At 38.7% G+C, this 22,654-nt stretch overlaps 1 protein-coding gene across 1 annotated transcript in view; it reads left to right on the forward strand.

The window, feature by feature from the left end:
• KIF6 (kinesin family member 6) overlaps positions 1 to 22,654 on the forward strand; it is a 738,393-nt gene that overhangs the window by 366,195 nt on the left and 349,544 nt on the right. Inside the window, exons 11-13 of the mRNA XM_006882159.1 lie at positions 12,670 to 12,775; positions 13,505 to 13,643; positions 16,637 to 16,855. Of these exons, the coding sequence (XP_006882221.1) occupies positions 12,670 to 12,775; positions 13,505 to 13,643; positions 16,637 to 16,855 (464 nt within the window). The remainder of the gene's footprint in view (positions 1 to 12,669; positions 12,776 to 13,504; positions 13,644 to 16,636; positions 16,856 to 22,654) is intronic.

The raw sequence follows: 22,654 nt of genomic DNA on the forward strand, positions 1-22,654 counted from the left end.
TTTTCAAAGAGAAGAATTAACTGGGGGGGAGGGATGCCAGGGAGAAAAATGCAACAATGAATGAATGAAAACCCAAAGTCTCTGTAAACATTCATTAAAATTAATTAAAACAAAAAAATACAAAATTTCATTCAGCCTGCTCTCTTAAACAGATTCCATGGATCTATGTAGTGCAACTACAGAAAATTACATGAATGGTAAATGCAAATAATTCTGGGGGAAAAAAAGGAAGAGTTTTTCTTTTTAAGAAAAGTGATTTGGGGGAAGGGAGTGGGAAGGGATTAAAGTGTAACAATGAATGACTGGAAGCCCTAAGTCTCTGTAAACTTTCATTAAAATTAATAAACAAAACAAAAAAGGTATGGCTCAAGATGTTAAGTAAAATGTTAAGAGTCACATCACAGCTGGGGAGCAGAACCAAAAAAGAAACTCATCTGTCCCCAAAAAACCCAAACAAAACACCAAAAAACACCAAAACTACCATATCTGTTTGATTTTTTGACAGTTCATAGAATATTCAGTACGCCGATATCACATTGTACAGCTCAGTGAATGAAAATGGTTGAAAAGACCATGGCCTCAATCAAGCGAATCTTAGTCCTCAAACTAACATCATTGCTCCTTAATAATTTGAAGAGGTCTCTGACTGCAGACTCTCTCACTACAATACGTCTCCTGGCACCAAGTGTGTTGATTGTGGATTCAAGTAAGATGAAATTGTTTACACTCTCAGTCTTTTCTCCATTTATCCTAATGTTGCCTATATGTCCAATAGTGAGAATTTTTGTGGTTTGGTTTTTTTTTTTTTACATTTTTTTAAATTGGTTTGCTTAGAAAACTTATACACATTGTGTTTTACACTATTCTTCTTGACATTAAGATGTCATTTTTGAAGGCTGTAATGTTTGATCTTCTGCAACATGTGTCAAGTCCTCACTTTCCTCAACCAAGGTTCTGTCATCTGCATGACACAAGTTCATGATGAGTCTTCCTCTGATCTTGATGTCACATTCTTCTTCACAGAGTCCGGCTTCTTGAATTATTTATTCATGATTACAGACTAGATATGGAGAGAGAATAAAATTCTGACATCTTTTTCATTTTAAATGATGTAATATTCCCTTAGTTTGCACAACAGTCTCTTGGTCTAGGTATAGGTTTCACATAAGCACAATAAGTGGTTTGGTATTCCCATTCTTCTCAATGTTAGCCATAACTTGTTATGAGCAACACAGTCAAATGCATTTGCATAGTAAATGTACAAATAAACATTCTTCGGGTATTCTTTACTTTCAGCCAGGATCCATCTTGAATTCAGCAATTATATCCATGGTGCCATGGCCTCTTCTAAATCCTGCTTGAACTTCTGGTAGTTCCCTCTCTATGTACTGCTCTAACCATTTTTTAATGACCTTCAGGAGTATTTTGCTTGCATGTGATACCAGTGTTATTGTTTGATAATTTTCACATTCAGTTGGCTCACCTTTCTTGAGAATGGAAACAAATATGGACTTCTTCAAATCTGTTAGCCAGGTAGCTTTCCTTCAAATTTCCTTGCATAGACTGGTGAGTACGTCCAGGGCAGCATCTGTTAATTAAAACAAATCAGTTGGTATCCCACTGATGTTGGGGGCCTAATTTTTTGCCAGTGCCTTCATTGTAGCTTCACCTTCCTCTTTCATGACCATGGACTCCTGCTCATACAGTACTTCATGAAATTTTTCAGTGCCAGTCGGTTCTTTTTGGAGCAGTGATTCTCTATCTTCTTTCTTTTTTTTTTTTTTTCATTTTTAACAAGAAATTTATTGCAAAGTGGACTGGAAGAGAGAAGAAAACGTGCAACAATGAACGAATGAAAACCTTTCTGGAAACTTTCATTACAATCACAATAAAATTTTTAAGAGAAAAAAAATAAGTATATTTAAGGTTGTATGTTGTATATATTATTAACTATTAGATGCACAACCATCTTTTTTTTATGCTTCCCGGGACATTCAATATATTGCCCTTCAATATTGTGACTCAAGGCTTAAATTTGTTTTTCAGTTCACTCAGTTTGAGAAATGCACAGTGAGATCTTCCCTTTTTAGTCTCCAATTCCACAACTCCCACAGCTATACCAATAAGTAATCATTAGAATAAATTATACAGTTGTCAACATTTACTTTTATTTGAATCCACAACCAATACTGATGAAATCAGAAGCCAAGAAATCAAGTTACTCATTGCACTGTATACATCTTTTGGAAAAATTTTTCTTTAAAATGTTGAAAAGTAAAAATGTCATGCTATTACATTGGGCTCTGACATAGTAATAATTGTGAGGATGGCACAGAACTGGACATTGTTTTGTATTGTTGTACCAAGAATTTCCACGAGTGGAAACCTTCCCCAACAGCACCTAACAATGTTTGATTAAATGATGAAACACTGATGAATGATGAACTTGAGGCAGTTCAGCACAGACTTCTTGTCCACCCTGAGTCTGAGTCTTCAAAAAAAGACAGGCCATGGGCATAAATTGAAGTAAAGGTTAAAAACATCTACATAAGTAAAATGATAGGATTGTTCTACCCTTCCCAGGACTCAGTTACTACTATCTATAATTGATTTTGGGAATCAGGCCTTTTGACATACAGTTGTTTTCTTGTGTTTTGAGAATACAGACTGTCTTTAGATAAGGGGGAAAGTTTGATTTTTTTTCCCTTCATACATTTAATTTATTATTGAGTTTCTTATCATGTAAAGATTTGATCTATTAACTAAATATTTTTTAAAAATAAATGCTTAATTCCAATGATTTAAATGCACTCCCAACCAAGTATTTTAGAATGAACGATTGACCCCAGATTCCCTGCATTTTCCTATATCCCAAAATAGTTCCCAAGTTCATACCTAGTCATTGCTCCCACTGAGGGGTATCCCAGCTGCCAGAACCCTGCTGGACAGTGAAGAATTATTTACCAGAAAGGCTCACTAAGAGGTCAGATGAGTACAAAAAAAAGTCTGTTCTTTAGGAAAAGCCCAAGTAAACAGGGAATTTTACTTTTCCTCTGCTTCCACTAGAGAAAAGAATGTTTTTCTTATCTTGTATACACTAGAGAAAATAAGGAAAATAATATTTTTCTTATCTTGTATAAATATATGCTACTTGCTACTGCTCCAGCTGGGCAGAAAATATATAATCCATATGTTTCTAAACATATGATGATGGTAGATGATGGTATGGCAACTATAATTAGCTCCACCAAATTGACTTCTGACACATTAAAGCCTAATTCAGCAATTCTATTATATTGTAAGTTTTAATAGCTGGTCACATAAGTAAAATTATATTTTTTTAATATTTGCTTTACTCAACTGAGACCACTCTGTTCCCCTCTTCCTCCTCTATTTCCTGCAAAAAAAAAATCACAACAGAATAAACATCTTTAGGTAAAATTTCATGGAAATTTAGTTTCAATGGAATGAATAACAAGGTAAAACAAATATATTACTATTTAAAATGGTCAACATTAATTGAGAATGCACTAAGTGTTATTCCTGCATACTACTTGTAAGCACTAATTCCGTAATTCTCACAAGAATCCTGTCAAGTATAATTATTCCCAAGGTCACACACAGCTAGCAAATTACAGAGCTGGGTTTGGGTTTTTGAGTTTTATTTTATAATTTTTTAAGTAACTTAAGTAGAATTGGTATTAATGAATCTCTGAATATTTGGTAGAATTCACCTATGAAGCCATCCGGGGCAGAACTTTCTCAGAGTGGGAGCTGGGGGGGGAGGAGTCTTTTTATGATCTGCTCAATTTCTTCTTTGTGCTGGGTGTATTTTAAGTGTTCCACATCTGTCTGTGTCAATTTGGATGGTGTGTAGGTTTGTAGGAATTTGACTATTTCCTCAGGGTTTTCAAATTCATCAGAATATAGCTTATCATAATATTCTGATACTACCATTTAATTTTAGCTGGTTTGGTTGTGATGTCACCTCTTTTATTTCTTATTTCAGGTGGTTGTGTGTTTTTTTTCTTTCTTTTTGTTTAGGTTTGGCAGTAGTTTGTGTACTTATAAACCTTTTAAAAAAATAAACTGTTTTTTATGTTTTCAATTCTTTCTATCCCATTAATTTCAGCCTTCAACCTTATAATTTCCTTTCTTCTAGAAGTGTGGCATTGCTTGTTGTTCTTTCTTTATTTGCTGGAAGTATTGAATTAATGGGTATATTTTGCTCCTTCTTTTATTTGTTTGCTTATGATCTGGATAGACCCCTGATAATTATTTTAGATGTATCTAAGAAGTTTTATGTGTTGTATTTTTGTTCATTTTGAGAAACTTTCATTTTTTTATTTCTTCAGTAGCCTGCCTAGTCTCCATGGGAGAAGGAAGGGTAATCTCCTCCCAATGCAATTAACTGTATGTGTGGGGCAGATTCCATTTTGTCTGTATAGGTAGTTGTCAGTTCTTTATTATGTTATTCATTGAGTTGCAGATTCTAAGTGTTGCAAGTTTCTCATCTGGTTCTCCTTGGAGGGACAGGGAGCTAGACTCACTTCCTTTGTCCAGCTGTGGTTGGCCTGCTTCTCTGTCTTGTTCCTTAGTTTGATGGGAGGGACTTGTTTCTCCTAGGATTAGACAAAAGTTGGCTGCTTACTTCTGTATCTTCTCCACTGGCTGGATGGGAGGAGCAGTTTCCCCCAAAAGCAGACAAAGCGCCCGGGGAGCTGTGAAAGTCCCAGGAATGCTGCCTGGACCCCCCCCCCCAAGTCTCTACTCTCTGTAAGTGCTTTTGGGTGGCTCACGAGGCACTTTCCTCTCGACTGACTAGGGAAGCTCAGATACCCTAGTGTCAGCCCTCAGGATTTTTCTTCTTTGCTCTCTGTTTCCTAGTGGAAGTGACTGCTATAGAGGTGAGTGTGCAGGTAGGGGCAATGCAGAGGACGCCCTACTCTCTGTTGGCTGGGGCAACATGAACTCCCGGGTGGCTGGCAGGGTACTTCCCTCTACTGGCTTATCTCCAGTGGTGAATTGGTGAATGAGGGTAAAAAGGACTCACAGGGTTACTGGAGGTTGGGTGGACTCAAAGTGGCACACAAGGCACTTTGCTCACTGCTTGCTTTTCAGGATAGTCCACAAGGTCCTCCCGTCTCTGCTGGCTGGGGTCTGTTTTCTTGATTTTTAAATATAATCTATACTGAAGGGTATAGTATTTGATCTTCTTCAATAAGTGCTTTAAGATCTCTTCACTTTCAGTTCTCTTCTCTTTCACTTCAATGCTTTTATGTCTTCTTCACTTTCAGCAAGCAAGGTTGTATTACCTGAATATTGAAGATTATCAATAAAGGTAGTCTTCTCTCGTAAATATTTATAGACTCAGAAACCTAGTGGAAGGTCACAATATGTTGGAATTGACTGAAAAGCAGTGAATCATAATTGAAGAATCTAAAATACCGATTACCATCTTGTTGTTGTTCTTGTTGTTGTTATGTGCCGTTGAGTCACTTGCGACTCATAGTGACCCTATGTACAACAGCTCTAAATCCTGCTCTGTCCTGTGCCAATTGCACTGCCTCTGACACACCCATTCTGATTGCCCCAGTCACTGAATCAATCCACCTCATAGAGGGTCTTCCCCTCCTCTCAAGCATCATGTCCCTCCAAGGGCCAATCCCTCCTTGCAACATGTCCAAAGTATGTCAGATGAAGCCCCAGATTCCTTGCCTCCAAGGAGCAGCCAGGTTTAACCCTCTCCAGGATGAATCTGTTTGCTTTCTTGGCAGTTCATGGTACATTCAAAACTCTTCTCCAGCACCACAGCTCAAAGGCATCAATTCTCCTCCTATCCTCCCTAGTCATTGTCCAACTCTCTGATGCATAACAAGTGAATGCAAGGACCATAGCCTGTATCAGATGCACCTTATCAGAGTGACACCATTGCTCGTCAGTACCCTGGAGAGGTCCCTAACAGCAGACTCTCCCATCACAACAAGTTTTTTAATTTCCTGGCTTCTGGTGCCAAGAATATTGACCGTGAAGCCAAGCAGACTAAAGTTGTTAACAATCTAAATCTCTTCACCATCCATCCTCTTGCTGCCAATTGGTCCAGTGGTGAGAATCTTTGTCCTCTTGACATTGAGCTTCAATCCATACTGAAGGCTGCAGTCCTTGACCCTCTGCAGCAAGAGCTTCAAGTCCTCCTCAATTTCAACAAGCAGGCTTGTGTCATTTGCATAAAGCAGATTGTTAATAGATCTTCCACCAATCCTGATGCCACACTTCTCCTCATAGAGCCTAGCCTCTTGGACAATCTGTTCTGCATACAGGTTGAAAAGGTATGGAGATAGGACACATCCCTGGCATACACCTTTCTTAATTTCGAACTATGCAGTGTTTCCTTGCTCTGTTTTGATGACTTCCTCTTGGTACAAGTATAGATTTTACATGAGAATGATCAAATGTTCTGGGATTCCCATTCTTCTTAGAGTCAGCCACAGTTTGTTAAGATCCACAGTCAAACGCCTTTGCATAGTCAATGAAAAACAGACATTCTGGTATTCCCTACTTTCAACTAAGATCCATCTAAAATCAGCTATAATATCCCTAGTACCATGACCCCTTCTAAACCCAGCCTGGACTTCTGGCAGTTCTCTGCTGATGTGCTGTTCCAGTCATTTTTTGGATAATCTTCAATAGAATCTTGCTTATGTGTGAAATCAATGATATTGTTCTATAGTTTCCACACTCTGTTAGGTCATCCTTTTTGGAATGGGAACAAATATAGATCTTTTCCAGTCAGTTGGCCAAGTGGTTGTTCTCCAGATTTCTTGGCACAACTTGGTAAGCACATCCAGGACAGCATCTATTAACTGAAATATGTCAGTTGGTATACCATCTATTCCTGGGGCCTTATTTTTTGCTATTTCTTTCAAAGCAGCTTGAACTTCTTCCTTCATCACCATAGGCTCTTGCTCATTAAATTCTTCTGTGTCTGCCAGATCGTTTTGATACAGTGACTCAGTATATTCTTTCCATCTTCTTTAATACTTCCTGGATCATTTAATATTCTGCCTAAAGCATCCTTAATTATAGCAACTCAAGGTTTGAATTTGTTCTTCAGTTCCTTGAGCTTAAGGAATACTTAGCAAGTTCTGCCCTTTCGATTTTGACTCCAGCTCCTTGAACATTTCATTGTAATATTTTGCTTTGTCATCCCGTGCTACCCTTTGGAATGTTCTGTTCAACTCTTCAGTATCTTGAATTCTTCCTTGTGCTTTGGCTTCTCTGCAATCCAGTGCAATCTTCAGAGTTTCTTCTGATATCCATTTTGGTCTTTTTTTTCTGTCTTCTATCTTTGTAATGACCATTTGCACTCTTCCTGGATGATACATTTGATATCCTCCCACAACTCATTAGGTCTTCGCTCATTAGTGGTCAAGGTCTCAGACCTGTTCCTGGGATGGTTCTGAAATTCAGGTGGGATGAACTCAAAGTCATATTTTGGTTGCTTTGGATTTGGTTTAATTTTCCTCAGCTTCAGCTTGAACTTGCATATGAGTAGCTGGTGACCTATTCCACAATCAGCTCCTGTACTTGTTTTCACAGCTGATATTGAGCTTCTCCAGCAGTTTTTTCCACAGATGTAATCAATCTTATTCCTATGCATACCATCAGGTGAAATCCATGTGTATAACCTGCGTTTATGTTTCTTATAAAACGTATTTGCAATGCATAAGTCATTGATTGGGCAAAATTCAATCATTCTATCTCCAGCTTCATTTCCAACTACTGATTCTTCTTCTCTGTTCCCAACTTTTCCATTTCAGTCACCCATTATTACCAAAGCATCTTAATTGCATGTTCGGTCGATCTCCGACTGTAAAAGTTGGTAGAAATAATTTATTTCTTCTTTGGCTCTGGTTGTTGATGCATATATCTGAGTGATAGTGGTATTCACAGCACTTCCTTGTAAGCTTATGGATATTACTCTGTCACTCACAATGTTGTACTTCAAGAGGGATCTAGAAATTACTTTTTTAACTATGAAAGCAACTCCATTTTTCCTCGCCTTTCATCTCCAAAGTAATAAATCATATGCTCATCCAACTCAAAATGCCCTGTGCCAGTCCATCTCATGTCACCAATGCCTAGTATGTCAATATTTGTGTGTTCCATTTCTTTCTTAACAATGTCTAATTTTCCTACATTCTTGGTTCTCACATTCCATGTTCCAATCACTAGTGTCTGCTTATAACTGTTCCTCTTCCTTTGTATTTCCATACTTGAAAGTTCTACCTCGTTGCCCTCTCTCTTAGTCTGTTCTATTGTACGTAGGGTTTTCAGAGGCCTGCCATTTCAGAGTGGATGGCCAGTCCTTCTTCCTAGTCTTTCTCAACCTGAATGTTCAGATTTAGAGGAGTATCTCACAGACAAGCAATTTATAGAACAGCGAATAATAAATCCCTCATTGTGGAGTTAACCATTAGTTACAGTGTTGTCCCTGCCCTTGGCCCAGTGTGTTGACCCATTTATTTCCCACCTCCACCCTCCACCAGGATACCCCTTCACTTCTACTGAATCCCTTCAGCATTTATCTTACACTGTCCAATCCTTAATCTGAAGTTTTCTTGGCTTCTGTGATTCCAAATACGTCATCTGCTGATGTTGCGAACAGTGTCTCTAAAGTTTAGTGGTAATGCCTCCGAAGCGAGATTGATGTGTTCTGTAGAACTGGTGTATGTTGTTGTTGTTATGTGCTATCGAGTAGCTTGCGACTCATAGCGACCCTACGTACAACAGCCCTAAACTCTGCTCTGTCCTGTCCCAATCGCACTGTCTCTGACACTCCCATCCCAATTATCCCAGTCACTGAATCAATCCACCTCATAGAGGGCCTTCCCCTCTTGCTGTCTCTCCACCTTCCCAAGTATGATGTCTTTCTCCAAGGACCGGTCTCTCCTTACAACATGTCCAAAGTATGTTAGATAACATGTCCAAAATATGTTAGAACTGGTGTATAGATTGTATTTTTTTTTCTTCTTGCCCAAGGGCCTGAATGATCTTGGTGCAGCCTCAGGCCTTTTGTACCTGTGGGCGTGGTAAGACTTAACCCCACCCGCACCCCCCCCCCCCCCCCCCCCCCCCCCGTGAGTCCCTTCTCTATTGTTTGGCCCCTGGTTCTGCCCACGCTGATTCCTGTCTCCCCCGTTCTGCCTGCGTGGATCCCTTTGTCTCCCCTTTGCGCTGGCCGCGAACGATCTTGGCGCAGCCTCCGGCCTAGGCCTTTATTATTGATCCATCTCAATTTCTGTGGAAATGAACTCTTAATTAATGGCTATATTTGTATTAAGAACCTAATATATGCATTCTCTTAGACATAGGGAAATGGAGGGGAAACATCAAAATGAATAAGGGTCAATAATAGCTTCAAGATAATGAAAAAAAAAGAGTGAACTAAATTTTGTACACAAATTCTAGAATACAACATGTGGTTAGATGACCTATAAATCATAGTGACCCTATCACTGATCTGTGATCTGCTTTCTTGTACCATCCTAACCCTGATATACATGAGCCTATTGTGACAGTCACTGGTCAGTCCACCTTGTTCTCAGTCGATTTGGTCAGCTGACAGGTTGAATAGGTATGGAGAAGGGATACAGCTCTGATGCTCAGACAGAGCTTCTTGGTGTAGGTATAGGATTTTCATGAACACAGCTAAGTGTTCTGAGATTCCCATTCTTCTCAATGTTAGCCAGAATTTGTTTTGATCCACACAATAAAATGTCTATCCATAGTAAAAAAAAAAACACAAATAGATATCCTTATGGTATTCTCTGATTTCAGCCAAGACCTGTCTGATATCTGCAGTAATATCCCTTGCGCCATGGCCTCTTTTAAATCCAGCTTGAATTTCTAGCAGTTCTTTTTCAATGTACTGTTCTAGCCATTTTTATATAATATTCAGCAAGATTTTGCCTGTATGTGATATTAATGATATTGTTTAATAATTTCCTAGTTCTGTTGGATCACTTTTATTTTTAGACTTGAAAGAAATATAGATCGCTTTCACTTATTTGGTCAGGAAACTGTTTTCCAGATTTCTTAGCACAGCCTAATGGGCAAGTTCAAGGCGGCATCTGTTTATTGAAACATTAATTTATATTCCATCAGCCCCAGGGACCTTATTTTTTCTGCCAATATCTTAAGTGCACATTGACCTTCTTCTCTTATTACTATTGGTTCTTAATCATATACTACTACTTCCTGAAATGGTTCTTTGTCAACCAATTCTTTGGTTCAGTGACTCTATGGTATTATTCCTTCCATCTTATTTTGACAATTCCTGAACCATTCAAGATTTTGCCCATAACATTCCATATGAAACTACAAACTAAGCTTCAACTTTAGAGAAAATTTAATGGTTCCTTTAAAGAGAGATATTCTGGGTTTTGTTTTAGTTTTTTAAATAAATGGGGTTTTTTTAAATTTTATACTAGTTTACTTACAAAGTTTTTCATGAACACAACTAAGTGTTCTGAGATTCCCATTCTTCTCAATGTTAGCCATAATTTGTTTTTCAAACTGGATCTTTCCCATTTCCTTTACCTATCCCTCTCTCCATTGTATATAGGGTTTTCTAAGGCCTCACCACTGGGCCATTTGGCAGCATCCGCATGGAAGGTAAAGAGATTGAGATTGTTAACAGTTTTAGTTTACTTGGTACTACAGTCAACACTCTTGGCAACAGCAGCCAGGAAATCAGGAGACAAATTGCTTTGGAAAAGTCAGCCTCTCAAGAGTACTGAAGAGCAACAATGTCAGGCTGGAGGCTAAGGTGCACCTAATCCAGGCTATAGTCTTTGCAATTACGTGCTATGCATCAGAGAGTTGGACAGTGAATAGGGATGATAGAAAGAGAATTGATGCCTTTGAGCTGTGGTGCTGGAGAAGAGTGTTGAACATACCATGGACTGCTAGGAGAACAAACAGGTTTGTCCTGCAGAGGGTGAAGCCAGAATGCTCCTTGGAGTCAAGGATTCTGAAGCTTCGTCTGACATACTTTGGGCATGTTGCAAGGAGGGACTGGTCCTTGGAGAGGGACATCATGTTTGGGAGAGTGGAGGGATGGCGCAGGAGAGGAAGACCCTCGATGAGATGGATCAATTCTGTGAGTGGAGTGGTGGGAATGAGTGTGTTTGAGAAGGCGAGGTTGGCACAGGATAGAACGGCGTTTAGGGCTCTTGTACATAGGGTCGCTATGAGTCGCAACAACAACAACAACAACCCCTCTCTCCACCCATAAAATTTTGTGACCCTGTGATTAACATCCTACTCCCTCACCCATCTTCACTCCTCTGCTTCCATGATCTAACCCTCCCCACCTTGGATCTTCATGCACGAGAATGTTGCTCTTCATTTCCTTTCAAATTAGGTAGTGATTTACAAAATCATTGCTCCTGCTTTGCAGTATTCTATCATGTGAATGAGTGTACCATATGAAAAACATGAAAATCAGTATAAGCAAAGAGGGAAGAGAAAGGAGATAATTACTCAGATAAGGTGTAGAAGAAGCAAGAGAAGTCCAAGGAGGAGAGTTTGGCCTTGAGATGGAGGACCTACATGGCGAAGTAGAGACTCTGATTCATTCATTTACATCAACTCAGAAGTGACTCATAGCTAGCTTTGATGTAAATTAGAGATTGCCTATATTTCTCCTCTAGTGTAGGTTTGAATTACCATAGAGGCATGGTCTATGGGCTAACAGGGTAATTCCTTACAAACCAGGCCACCAGAGCTCCCTTAAACAAATTCATTACTATTGAGTCCTCCAAAGCTGTAAATAACACTGGGTTTACTGGAGGAAATTGCCACTCTTTCCCTCTCAGAACTACTGTAGTTGTTGTGACCACTGAGTCAGAACTGACTCATAGCTGACACTTCAGCAGGCTTTCAGAGGCTGTAAATCACACAGGAGGAGATTGTCCATCTTTCTCTCAAAACACAGCTGGCGAATTTGAACCATATGCCTTTGGGTTGGCAGCACAAATCCTTACCATGAGGCTACTAGAAATCCTACTGGTGGATTCTAATTACCAGAAAGGTGTAGCCTTTGGGTTAGGACCCTGCTTGTAACATCTCTGACTTTTACAGTCTAGCGAGAACTTACTCATTTGACCAAAAGGGAAAAGAGAATTGGAGGTTGTGGAAAGATTTGAAATACACTCTGGGAGGAATATAAATCAACCAGAAATGATTAAAAGGGTTGTGGTGCATCATTGAGGTTCTGGCTGGGGCTGAGTAGCATGAATTTTTAATGGAACTAATAAAATATTTTTTCATTACTTTCTCTAGCAATGTGGCAGCCAGGTACAGAAGCATAGAAATCCAGCTTGGCTAGAACGCAAGTCTTGTAGCAATCACATGACTCTTATATTGAAAAATGATTATGAAATAGTTAGAAATTTGTCAAATAATGGCAACATTATCTACAGATTTTACTTTGTCAACCAATTCCTTTTTTAAAAAAATTTTTCATTCAAGTCAGATAACTATATTTCCATCAAGAAGGGGAAACAATATCCTGTATTTTAAATGTTAACAAATTAGGTAATGCCACGAGAATGTCTAAGGTTTCCAGCTCATAGTTGTTTCTCATGCATTATGTATTTTTAGGCTGGAAAAACTAATAACAAACTTTTTGGAAGACCAAGATCCAGAGAGCAGACTAGAGGTTGGTGCTGATATGCGTAAAATTCACCACTGTTTTCATCACTTAAAGGTAAATTTAAATATTTCCAAGTTTCCAAGCCTTTTAATTTTTTTCATTGTCTTGTCTAAATATCACACCATCCTGGACATGTAAAGTAGGATTTCTGTTTCCTCAGAAATGGTATCTTATTTGCCAATAAATAAGCACTGATCATAGATTTCATCCCCAGAATCTCTGCCTGTACAACATAGTTCCATGTCTACAGCCATTTTATAAACTAAAATAATTAAACCGACTTTAACTAAGCTCTGCGTCTATCACATTTGTAAATTAGATGCTTCATTTAGGTAATAAGCATTTGCTGTGAGTCTGCGATAGTCCGGGATTAGGGAAGGAGCAGTTGAATATGTTAAGTCATAGAGAAGACAGAGATACAAGGAATAAATTCAATTCTGATAAATGATGTAATGAAAATGTGAATCAAGTGGTACAGTGTCTTAGAAAAAAAGAATTGTACTGGGAATGGTATGAAAAGAAATATTATTTGAATAAAAATTTCCCAGGTAGTAATAGAGAAATGAGATAGGAAAAAGACAGGGGGGCAGGAGGAAGAGAATAGGGAGAATGAGAGAAAAATACCAGGTGAACACACTAGCAGTGAAAAAAAATAGGAGGCAAGAATGAACAGATAGGCCTCGTGTGTGCAGAGAATTATTAAAGGAATTGTTTCCTGAGTCATGAAAACTAGGAAATTTTGGAATAAAGTTATAGACAATAAGCTCTTCTTTCATCTTACAGAAAATGTTGAATGACAGGAAAATCCTTGAGAAGAATCCTTCTAAAATTCAAGACCAAGTCCAAGACTACCAAGAACCATTAAAAGAGGAAGAATATAAAAAACTGCAAGATATTCTAAAGCAGAGAGATAATGAAATCAGTATCCTTTCTAAAAGGACAAGAAGTCCTTCCTCTACCAGCTTGAAAGGGGAATGAATAGATACACCTGGGCTCTTCCCTCAGCAACCTCATCAAGCCCCCTGCCCTGTTCCAATTCACATGATGTCTTTCCTTTTAGAAGTAAAAACATCTCTTCTGCAAGCAAAATGCAATGGCCAGAGAAGAAATAGTCATTGCTAGAAAAAAAAAAACCCAAAAACCCCAAAACACTTTACTTGGATTTTAGCCATATATCATTTCAGTTTATTGAAAAGTGTGGACTTTTTAAAACACCTTATCTTAACATTAGATGTTTTTTAAAAATATATTTTTGACTGCTCCACAGTGCTCTTTTTGAGTGAGTCCTGAGGCCATGGCTAAGTGAACTCTTTACTAGAAAGGTGGTTATCTTTAGCTAGCTGACTGGACACTGGGCTTACCGCTGCCTCACTGTGGCCCAGAATTTGTGGCCGATGTGTGGCTGAAGCTCAAATGATGGCGGAAAAATGGCAAATGGTATTTAACTTAAGAAGAGCAGAGATTTATTTCATTGTAACTTTTTATATAAAAGCCAGTTCCATGGCTTTGGGTTCCACTTATAAATGCTCCTAAATTTGGAAATGAGTATAGAGGAGTCTTTGAGATAGAATTCTTTTTTGCTCCAGGGGGCAGTATATTTTGGGTGCTGAAAAGGGTAGCAGCACATGGACATTCTTGCTAGCTTCTAATTTCTTCCAAAGAGGTGGTTACTTTTTAAGGGCCCTGTTAGGTTGCTTAGACCTCAGGACATCCTGATACTTCTTAATTGTTGTTTTTCAGCTTCTTGTAAAATATTTGATGTTGTCATTATATTTGCAGACTTTAAACACACACAAGAAATTCTTTTGGTTACTTCATTTTAAACAGATATTTCTTATTTCTTTTTTTTTTAATGCTGAAAGGTATCTTAGTGTTAGCTATTGTACAAAATGCATAAAAATAACCTACATGAAAGAAAACCAGTAATAAACAGATTGAAGCAATCCTAATGCAAGGTGGGCATGCTGCCTGATTAACTTCAGTCTCCAATTATAGTTGAGTATCAGCAGACCCTGTAGTCTAAGTCACATGAATTGTAGCTATTCTATTATCTGGGACCAGGAACAGAGGGTTGAACTGTGAATTGCACTCCCACACAACCCTCATCTACAGTGCCGCCTACAAGCATTGTTGCTCATGCATTCCTTCTCCCCTCTCTTATCCACCTCCAGGGATGATCCCAGTGTGGACCTCAGTCTGGCCCCAGCTCATTCTGAGCTCTGCTTCTTTTCCTGGCTCTATCCTGGTCTAGAATCTCTTCCCCTAAATGCTCCTATCAACTTCTTAATCCCCTTCTAAACTTATGAATGTCTGTGCATTTTGGGGGTGGAGGGGTGGATGAAATGAGATATGATAGAGGAAGACTAGCTCAGGCTTGTTCATACATGTTTATTTTTAAAAGAGATACACCCCCTCCCTTGTTCGTTCATTGAAGTCATTCCCAGGCACCCCTATCATGTGAGGCTCTGCAAGATTCTCTACTGACTGAATCATCCAAACACAATCCGCCGCCCCACCCCCGCCCTGAGACTCGTATTCAATGTTATAGTGTGTAGATAGGAATGGTGCAAAGAGTACTGAACTTAAAGTTTTAAAAAATGATTGAAATCCTAGCTCTTCATGCATTTGCTCTGTAATAACATAAGTGAAATTATTTCCTGCTCTTCAGGAGCATAATGCCCCCACCCTACCAACCTCACAGTGCTGAGCAAGGCCAATAAGATAGTGTATTGGAAAATTCTTTAATCACCACAGAATGTTACATAAAGGAAGATGTGATTGTGGAGACAATTAGTAAATTCAGAATAAAGAAAAATAGGAGTTGAGACTTAATCATCTCAAAGTTTACACTTACCAAGAGCAAATGATCAAGAAACTCATCCGACGTGTTGTCATCAAGTCAGATCTGACTTGTAGCTGACCTTCCAGAAAGTGTCCAAGGTTGTAAATTGCTTGGGAGGAGATTGCCTTTTTCCCTTAGAGAGGCTGGTAGGTTCAGACTGCCAGAGAAGCATGGCCTCTGTCTTAGCAGCACAACTCCCTGCAGATAGCTCCCAGTTAACCAGGAAAGACCCCTGAAATGCTATCGTTCCTAAGAGTCTGGTGAGAGGGTATTTTTCATGTCTTTCTTTCAGAACCCAGGTGACCAGAGGACTGAGTTGATACAGCTTCTAGAAGGAACAAAATGATAATGTTTGAGCTCAACCGAAGATAACAGTGCAACCAAAATGACAGTGGGTCATGTTAAAACTTCTTGAAAATAGGTTGAGAAAGGTGTTGTTGCCATTGTGGCTTTGAATTAAGTTCAGTCCATTATCAAACATGGAACAGGGTGCCAGCCACACCAGGACTTGGCATACATAAGGTCCTCAGTGAATGACAATGGGAAGGAAGAGAAGTCAGAGGATGGAAGGAAAATGGAAAGCCTAGTCTTTGTCAAATATAAGTCAGAGAACATGGTTTGTCTGGGTGAATTTCACCAATCTCCCTCTCCACCCTCCTGGCACCTCCTGCCCAGCCATGTCCTCAGCTAAGAGCATTCTTCCCCAGATTAAAAGACTTCTTTACTGACAGGTAGATAACCTCACTGCCTTGTATGAACTACTCAGTATTTATTTTTCATTTTACTTTTTAGAAACCTTTTCATACTTTTTCTAAGACTTAATTAAATTCACAACATTATGAAGGCTTGTGTGTATGCTAATTTTTCACAGAAAGGTCCTACATTGCAAGACTAGACTCCTACTGTTTTCCCTAATTGTAAATATGACTTTGAGGAGTTGATATCTTTCTTTAATCAGTCTTCCCCACTTTTCAAATAGAAAACCTTACTTGGAATATTCATTTCATTTGGAGCATTGATGTTTTTATCATTAACATCCAGTGTGAGCCAGTGAATCCTTAAGTCAATTTCAGATATTTTGGTCAATATGTTAAAAAAAGAAAAGAAGAAATCACAAGAAGCGCTTCACTTATGTAAAACAGACAGAAGTGTCATTAGACACTCACAGAGCTCTCCCTTACCACCTGGGAACCCGGAAGAAAATCAGAAGACATTGTCATCTTCAGCTCCCAGGCAGGCCCAGGATGCCAGCACTGCACACCACAGACCCAGTTTGCTCCACAAAAAAGCAGGTCAGTTCACTAAATTTCCAGTATTCATCTTTGGTAGCAATAGATTTCAGTGTCATGTCTTTGATGGTTCTTAGAAATATTTTGCTTAACTATCACAGGAAATCAAAAAGCGTATCGCGATGGGAAAGTCTGCCGTTAGGGACCTCTCAAATGTACTCAGGAGCAACAGTGTCTCTCTGGAGACTAAGGTGCGCCTGATACAGGTCATGGTATTTGCAATCGCTTGTTATGCATCAGAGAGTTGGACAATGACTAGGGAGGACAGAAGGAGAGTGGATGCTTTCGAGCTGTGGTGCTGGAGAAGGGTACTGAATGTACCATGGACTGCCAGGAAAACAAACAGATCCATCTTGGAGAGGATTAAACCAAGCTGCTCCTTGGAGGCAAGGATTCTGGGGCTTCGTCTGACATACTTTGGACATGTTGCCAGGAGGGACGGGTCCCTGAGAGGGACATCATGCTTGGGAGGGTGGAGGGACAGCGCAGGAGGGGAAGACCCTCTATGAGATGGATTGATTCGGTGACTGGGGTAATCGGGATGGGTGTGTCAGAGGGGGTGCGGTTGGCGCAGGATAGGGCAGGGTTTAGAGCTGTTGTGCATAGGGTTGCTATGAGTCGGAAACGACTCGATGGCACATAACAACAACAACATCACATCTTTTAGGAGCTCTGGTAGGTGATGAGTTAGTATTTTTCTGCTAACTGAAAGGTTGGAGGGTCAAGCTTGCTCTGAGGGAGATAGATGAAGCTATGCCTACAAACTCCGAAATCCCAGGGGGCATTTGTACTCTGTTCTGTAGGATTTCTTTAAGTCAGAATCACCTCAAGGGCAGTGGGGTGAGGATCTCATCTCTTTAAATGAATGAAGAACTTGGAAATTTAAAAAAAAAAATAATAATCCCAAACAAAACAGCAATGATGCCGCTGCCAACATAATTCCAACTTGTAGTGACCAAATTAGATTTCCAAGGCTGCTATCTTTATAGAAGCAGACTGCTACATCTTCCTCCCATGTAGTGGGTTGTGAGTTCAAACTACTAACCTTTGAATTAACGGCTAAGTATTTAAAACTTAGCCACCAGGATTTCTTCCATTAAGTATCAGTTTTCCAAGTTGGTGACTTCACTTAAGAGAATACCAATGAGACTTAGAACAGTTTATGACTTTTGACAAAGCTCAAAGGAAGAAATAGCTAAGTCCAGGGGGATAGTATGAAAGTTGTCTTTGGATGGGGATCTTGTCTTGCTATGTTGTTGTATATCATAAAGTTGGAATGGACCCACAGCTCACCCTCCAGTGAGTTTTCCAAGGCAATTAATTGCATGGGAGGAGATTTCCCATCTTTCACCTGTGGAGCAGCTGGTGTGTTTGAACCACATGCTTTAGAAGTTGCTGTGCAGCTTCTTACCACTCAGCCACCAGAGCTCTCTATATTTCTCTTATTATAGAAGGGACAAAATAAGCTGATTTTCCATTGTGATGATGCAGTGGTTATTTATAAATTCAAATGAACCATTTACAGCAAAGTCATTTAGAAAATATTGTCACTGTTTTACAGAATGATAAATTAACAAAATTTTGTTAACAAATAGAATTTGACAGAAAAGCAGAAGCACCTTCCCCATCTCTAGCTACTGATAAGTGTGTCAGAACCTACAGTACAGAATGGCACTAGAAGTGCATTTGTGCATGTTTCTTTCTGTCAGGCCAGAAAGACGTATGGAAGTTCCAGAACAAAGGAATGAAGAGCTTCCCTTTCTGACAATCTGGGTTAAAATTCTCTTTGTTATAAATGGCTATTATAGTGGATGCCTGATGTACATGGTTTTTTCAAGGATTTCAATTGGGAAACTATAAGTATATCATGCTCATTAAGGATTTTAAAAAATTTTAGTCCAGACAAAATTGAGAAGGGTAGAAATGTGTTTTTTGATATTGTATCCTGTATCTCTTATTCTAAATGTCTTTGAATATTTATTCAGCATTACAATAGTATGGATTAAAAATCTTCAGAAACCAAAAGTACTATTTTCTCCATTTATCAAGAAGGCACTCTTGTTGTTGTTGTTGTAGCACTAGATAGTGAAAAACCGTGGTGCCTCTTTGTGATTGTTCTGCATACAGATCTATGCTTTATGATCAATAGCGATGATTTAGATGGAAAAAGCCCTCACCATTGATGAATCCATTAGATCATTCATCTATTTATTAATTCTTTCATTCATTTAATGTATGCTTCCAAACATATACTTTCTAGGCCCTGTGCTAGTTATTGTCATTGTTGCCAAAGCTTACATACTCCTTTCATATGCCAGGCTGTGTCCTCTAAGTACTCACCTTAAACTGATTTCTTTCTTAATTAGCATTTGAGAGACAGGCCCTTGTTTTAACCCTTTATTACAGATGAGAATATACATGGACAAACACCACCTCTGATCCCAAAGCACTTACAGACTGACAGAGAAGAGTACCATTAAAAAAAATGAATTGCAAAACTGTACTTCTGCATTACTGTGGGGACCCATACTAGCATGTTAAGTGTGCATTTAAGTGTTTTTCAGTAAAAGACAACTCATAGATACCCTCTGAACAATAGATACAAACCATAACCCGTCCTGCACTCTGCTCACAATCTCTGTTATATTCAAATCTACTCTTTTAATCCATCTCTTTAATGATCTTCCCCTCTTTCTCTAACCCTTTACCTCTCCTACCATGATATCTTTTTCCAAGGCCTGGCCCCTCTCTTGACAATGCACCTAGTACATAAGACTAAATTTTGCCATTCTTGCCTCTAAGAAGTACTCTAGCTGTGCTTCCTTCAAAATAATTTCTTTGTTCTTTTGGCATATGGAATATTCAATATTTTTCTCTAACTCTCCAATTTAAAGACATATTTTTCTTCAGTCTTCCCTACTCATTGTTCAACCTTCAGATGCATAGGCAACAATTAAAAATAACAAGTACAATATAGTCTTTAAACTGACATTATTGCTCTTTCATACCTTGACAAGATCCTTGATAGCAGATTTTCTCATGCAGCATATCTTTTTATTTCTTGACTGCTGCTACTGTGGGTATTGATTGTAGATACAAGTAAAATGTGATTGTTGACCACTTCAGATATTTTCTCCATCTATCATGATGTGGCCCCAGGAATTGGTGGTATACCAATTAACAGCACATAACAACATCGTGATGTTGTCTATTAGCCCAGTGATGGATTTTTGCTTTCTTAATGTTGAAGTATAATTCATATTGAAGGCTGTAGTCTGATCTTCTGCAATAAGTGCTTCAAGTTATTTTTGCTTTTATAAGCAAAGTTGTATCATCTGCAATAATGCAGGTTGTTGGTATGGCTTCATCCAATCCTAATGATACAGTCTTTTCCATATGGTCCAGCTTCTTGAATTATTTTCTCAACATCCAGATTGAATAGGTGTGGAGAATGGATACTACCAGTATACACTTTTCTTGATTTTAACCATGCAGTGTTCCTTTGTTCTGTTCAGAAAATACTTTCTTGGTCTGTGAATGGGTTTTGCATGAGCACAATTAAGTGCTCTGGGATTACCATTAATCTCAGTGCTATCCATAATTTGTTATGATCTACACAGTCAAATGCCTTTGCATAGTCAATTGTTATTGTTGTGGTGTACTGTCTAGTTCACTCATAGCTGACCCTCTGCAGGTTTTCAGAGGCAGTAAATAGCCTTGGGAGATATTTCTCATCATTTTCTCACAGAGTAGCTGGTAAATTTGAACCTCCTACCTTTGCATTGGCAGCACAACTCCTTACTAGTAAGCCTCAAGAGCTAGCTCAGAAAACACCACTAACATCTTTCTGGTATTCTTTGCTCCCAGCCAAGATCCAACTGGCATCAGCAATGACATCCCTCATGCCACAAACTCTTCTGAATCCAGCCTAAATTTCTGAAAGTTCACTGTCAAAATACTAGTCGCACTCTTTTTCAATAAAAATGTACTTGCATGTGATATTAATGATATTGTTTTATAATTTCCACACATTGTTGAATCACCTTTTTTTGTTTGTGTTTGATTAGTGCAAACAAAGACCAGATGGCTTCTAAATTTGTTGACAGAGACTTGTGGGTGATAACATCCAGAGTTGCATCAGTTTTTTTACACGCTTCCAATTGGTATTCAATGCCTTCTGTGCGGACTGTACTTCTTCCTTCAGTACTATTGGTTCTTCTTCATATGCTATCTTCTGAAATAGTTCAGTGTTGGCAAATTCTTTTTGGTGCATTAACTCTCTATTCCTTCTGTCTTCATTTTGTGTTTCCTGCATCAGTCAATAATTTGCCCATAGCATCCCTCAGTATTACAACTCAAGGCTTGAATTTATTCTTCAGTTATTTCTTTTGAGTGTGTTCTTCATTTTTTTAATTTTCTAACTCCAGTTCTGTGTTCATTTCATTATAATATTTTACTTTGTTTTCTAAAGCTTCCCTTTGAAATCCTTCATTGAACTGGGCTTCTTTTCATTTCAGTGCAAGTTTCATTGTCTCTTCTGTCATCTGTTTTGGTCTTTCTCTCCTATGTTTGTAATGACCTTTTGCTGTCTTTGTGAATAATGTCTTTGGTGTTATCACACAACTTGTGTGATCTTTGGTCATTAGTTTCCATTCTTCAACTCTGTTCTTGAGAATTGTTGTTATGTGCCATTGAATTGCTTGTGATTCATAGCACCCCTATGTGCAACAGCTCTGAAGCCTGCCCTGTCCTGAGTCAGTCTCACTGACTCTGACACACCCAACTCCATTGCTTCAGTTATGTATCAATCTATCTCATCTGGGTTCCTTTCCTGCGCTGTCCTTCTATCCTTCCAAGCATGATGTCCTTTTCCAATCACCAATCCCTCCTGGCCATTTGCTCAAAATATGTGAGAAAGAGCTTCAAAATCCTACCTCTGAGGAGAAATTTGGTTTCACCCTCTCCAAGACACATCTGTTTGTTTTCTTGGAGGTCCATGGTATGTTCAAGACTCTTCTCTAGCACTACAACTCAAAAGCATCAATTCTTCTTATGTCATCCTTAGTCATTGTTCAGATTTCTGATGCGTAGCAGGTACTTGCAAAGACATGACCTGGATCAGGCACACCCTAGTCTCTCTATCAACAGCATTGCTTCTCGGTTATCTGGAGAGGTCCCTGACAGAAGACTTTTCCAGTGCAATTTGTCTTTTTAAAATTTTTTTAATAGACTCAGGTGTTATTTTTGTCTTGTGAACTTGTTTTCATTTTATTCACCTTCAGTATGAACTTACATATAACTAATTGATGGTCAGTTCCACAGTCAGCCCCTGGCCTGGTTTTGAGGGCTGATATGGAGCTTCTTCTATCTACTCTTTCTACAAATATTGCTAATCTGATTTCTGTGTAGTCTATCAGGTGATGTCTATGTTTATATGTTCATAGTCACCATTTTTATTTTGGTTTTATTTTTTTAAAAAGTATTTATAATGATTAAATTAAATTGTACAGTATTCTGATCTCCAGCCTCATTGCTGCCATCAATGCCATATTTTCCTCCTGCTCATCTTCCTTTTTTCTAGCTCATGAATTTCAATCAGCACTCATTTTTACTGCATCTTGGTTGCATGTTCAATCTATTTCAGGCTGCAAGATTCAGTGGAAATCTTTAGTTTCTTCATTTTTGTCTCTAGTGATTTGTGTTTATATTTGAATAACAGTTGTTATTAACAGGTTTTTCTTGTATTCATATGGGTAGTATTCTGTCACTCACATCATTGTACTTCAGGACAGAGCTTGTGAT

Source organism: Elephantulus edwardii, unplaced genomic scaffold (assembly GCF_000299155.1).
Source record: "Elephantulus edwardii isolate Elephantulus edwardi_28Jun2011 unplaced genomic scaffold, EleEdw1.0 scaffold00017, whole genome shotgun sequence".
Lineage (NCBI taxonomy): Eukaryota > Metazoa > Chordata > Mammalia > Macroscelidea > Macroscelididae > Elephantulus > Elephantulus edwardii.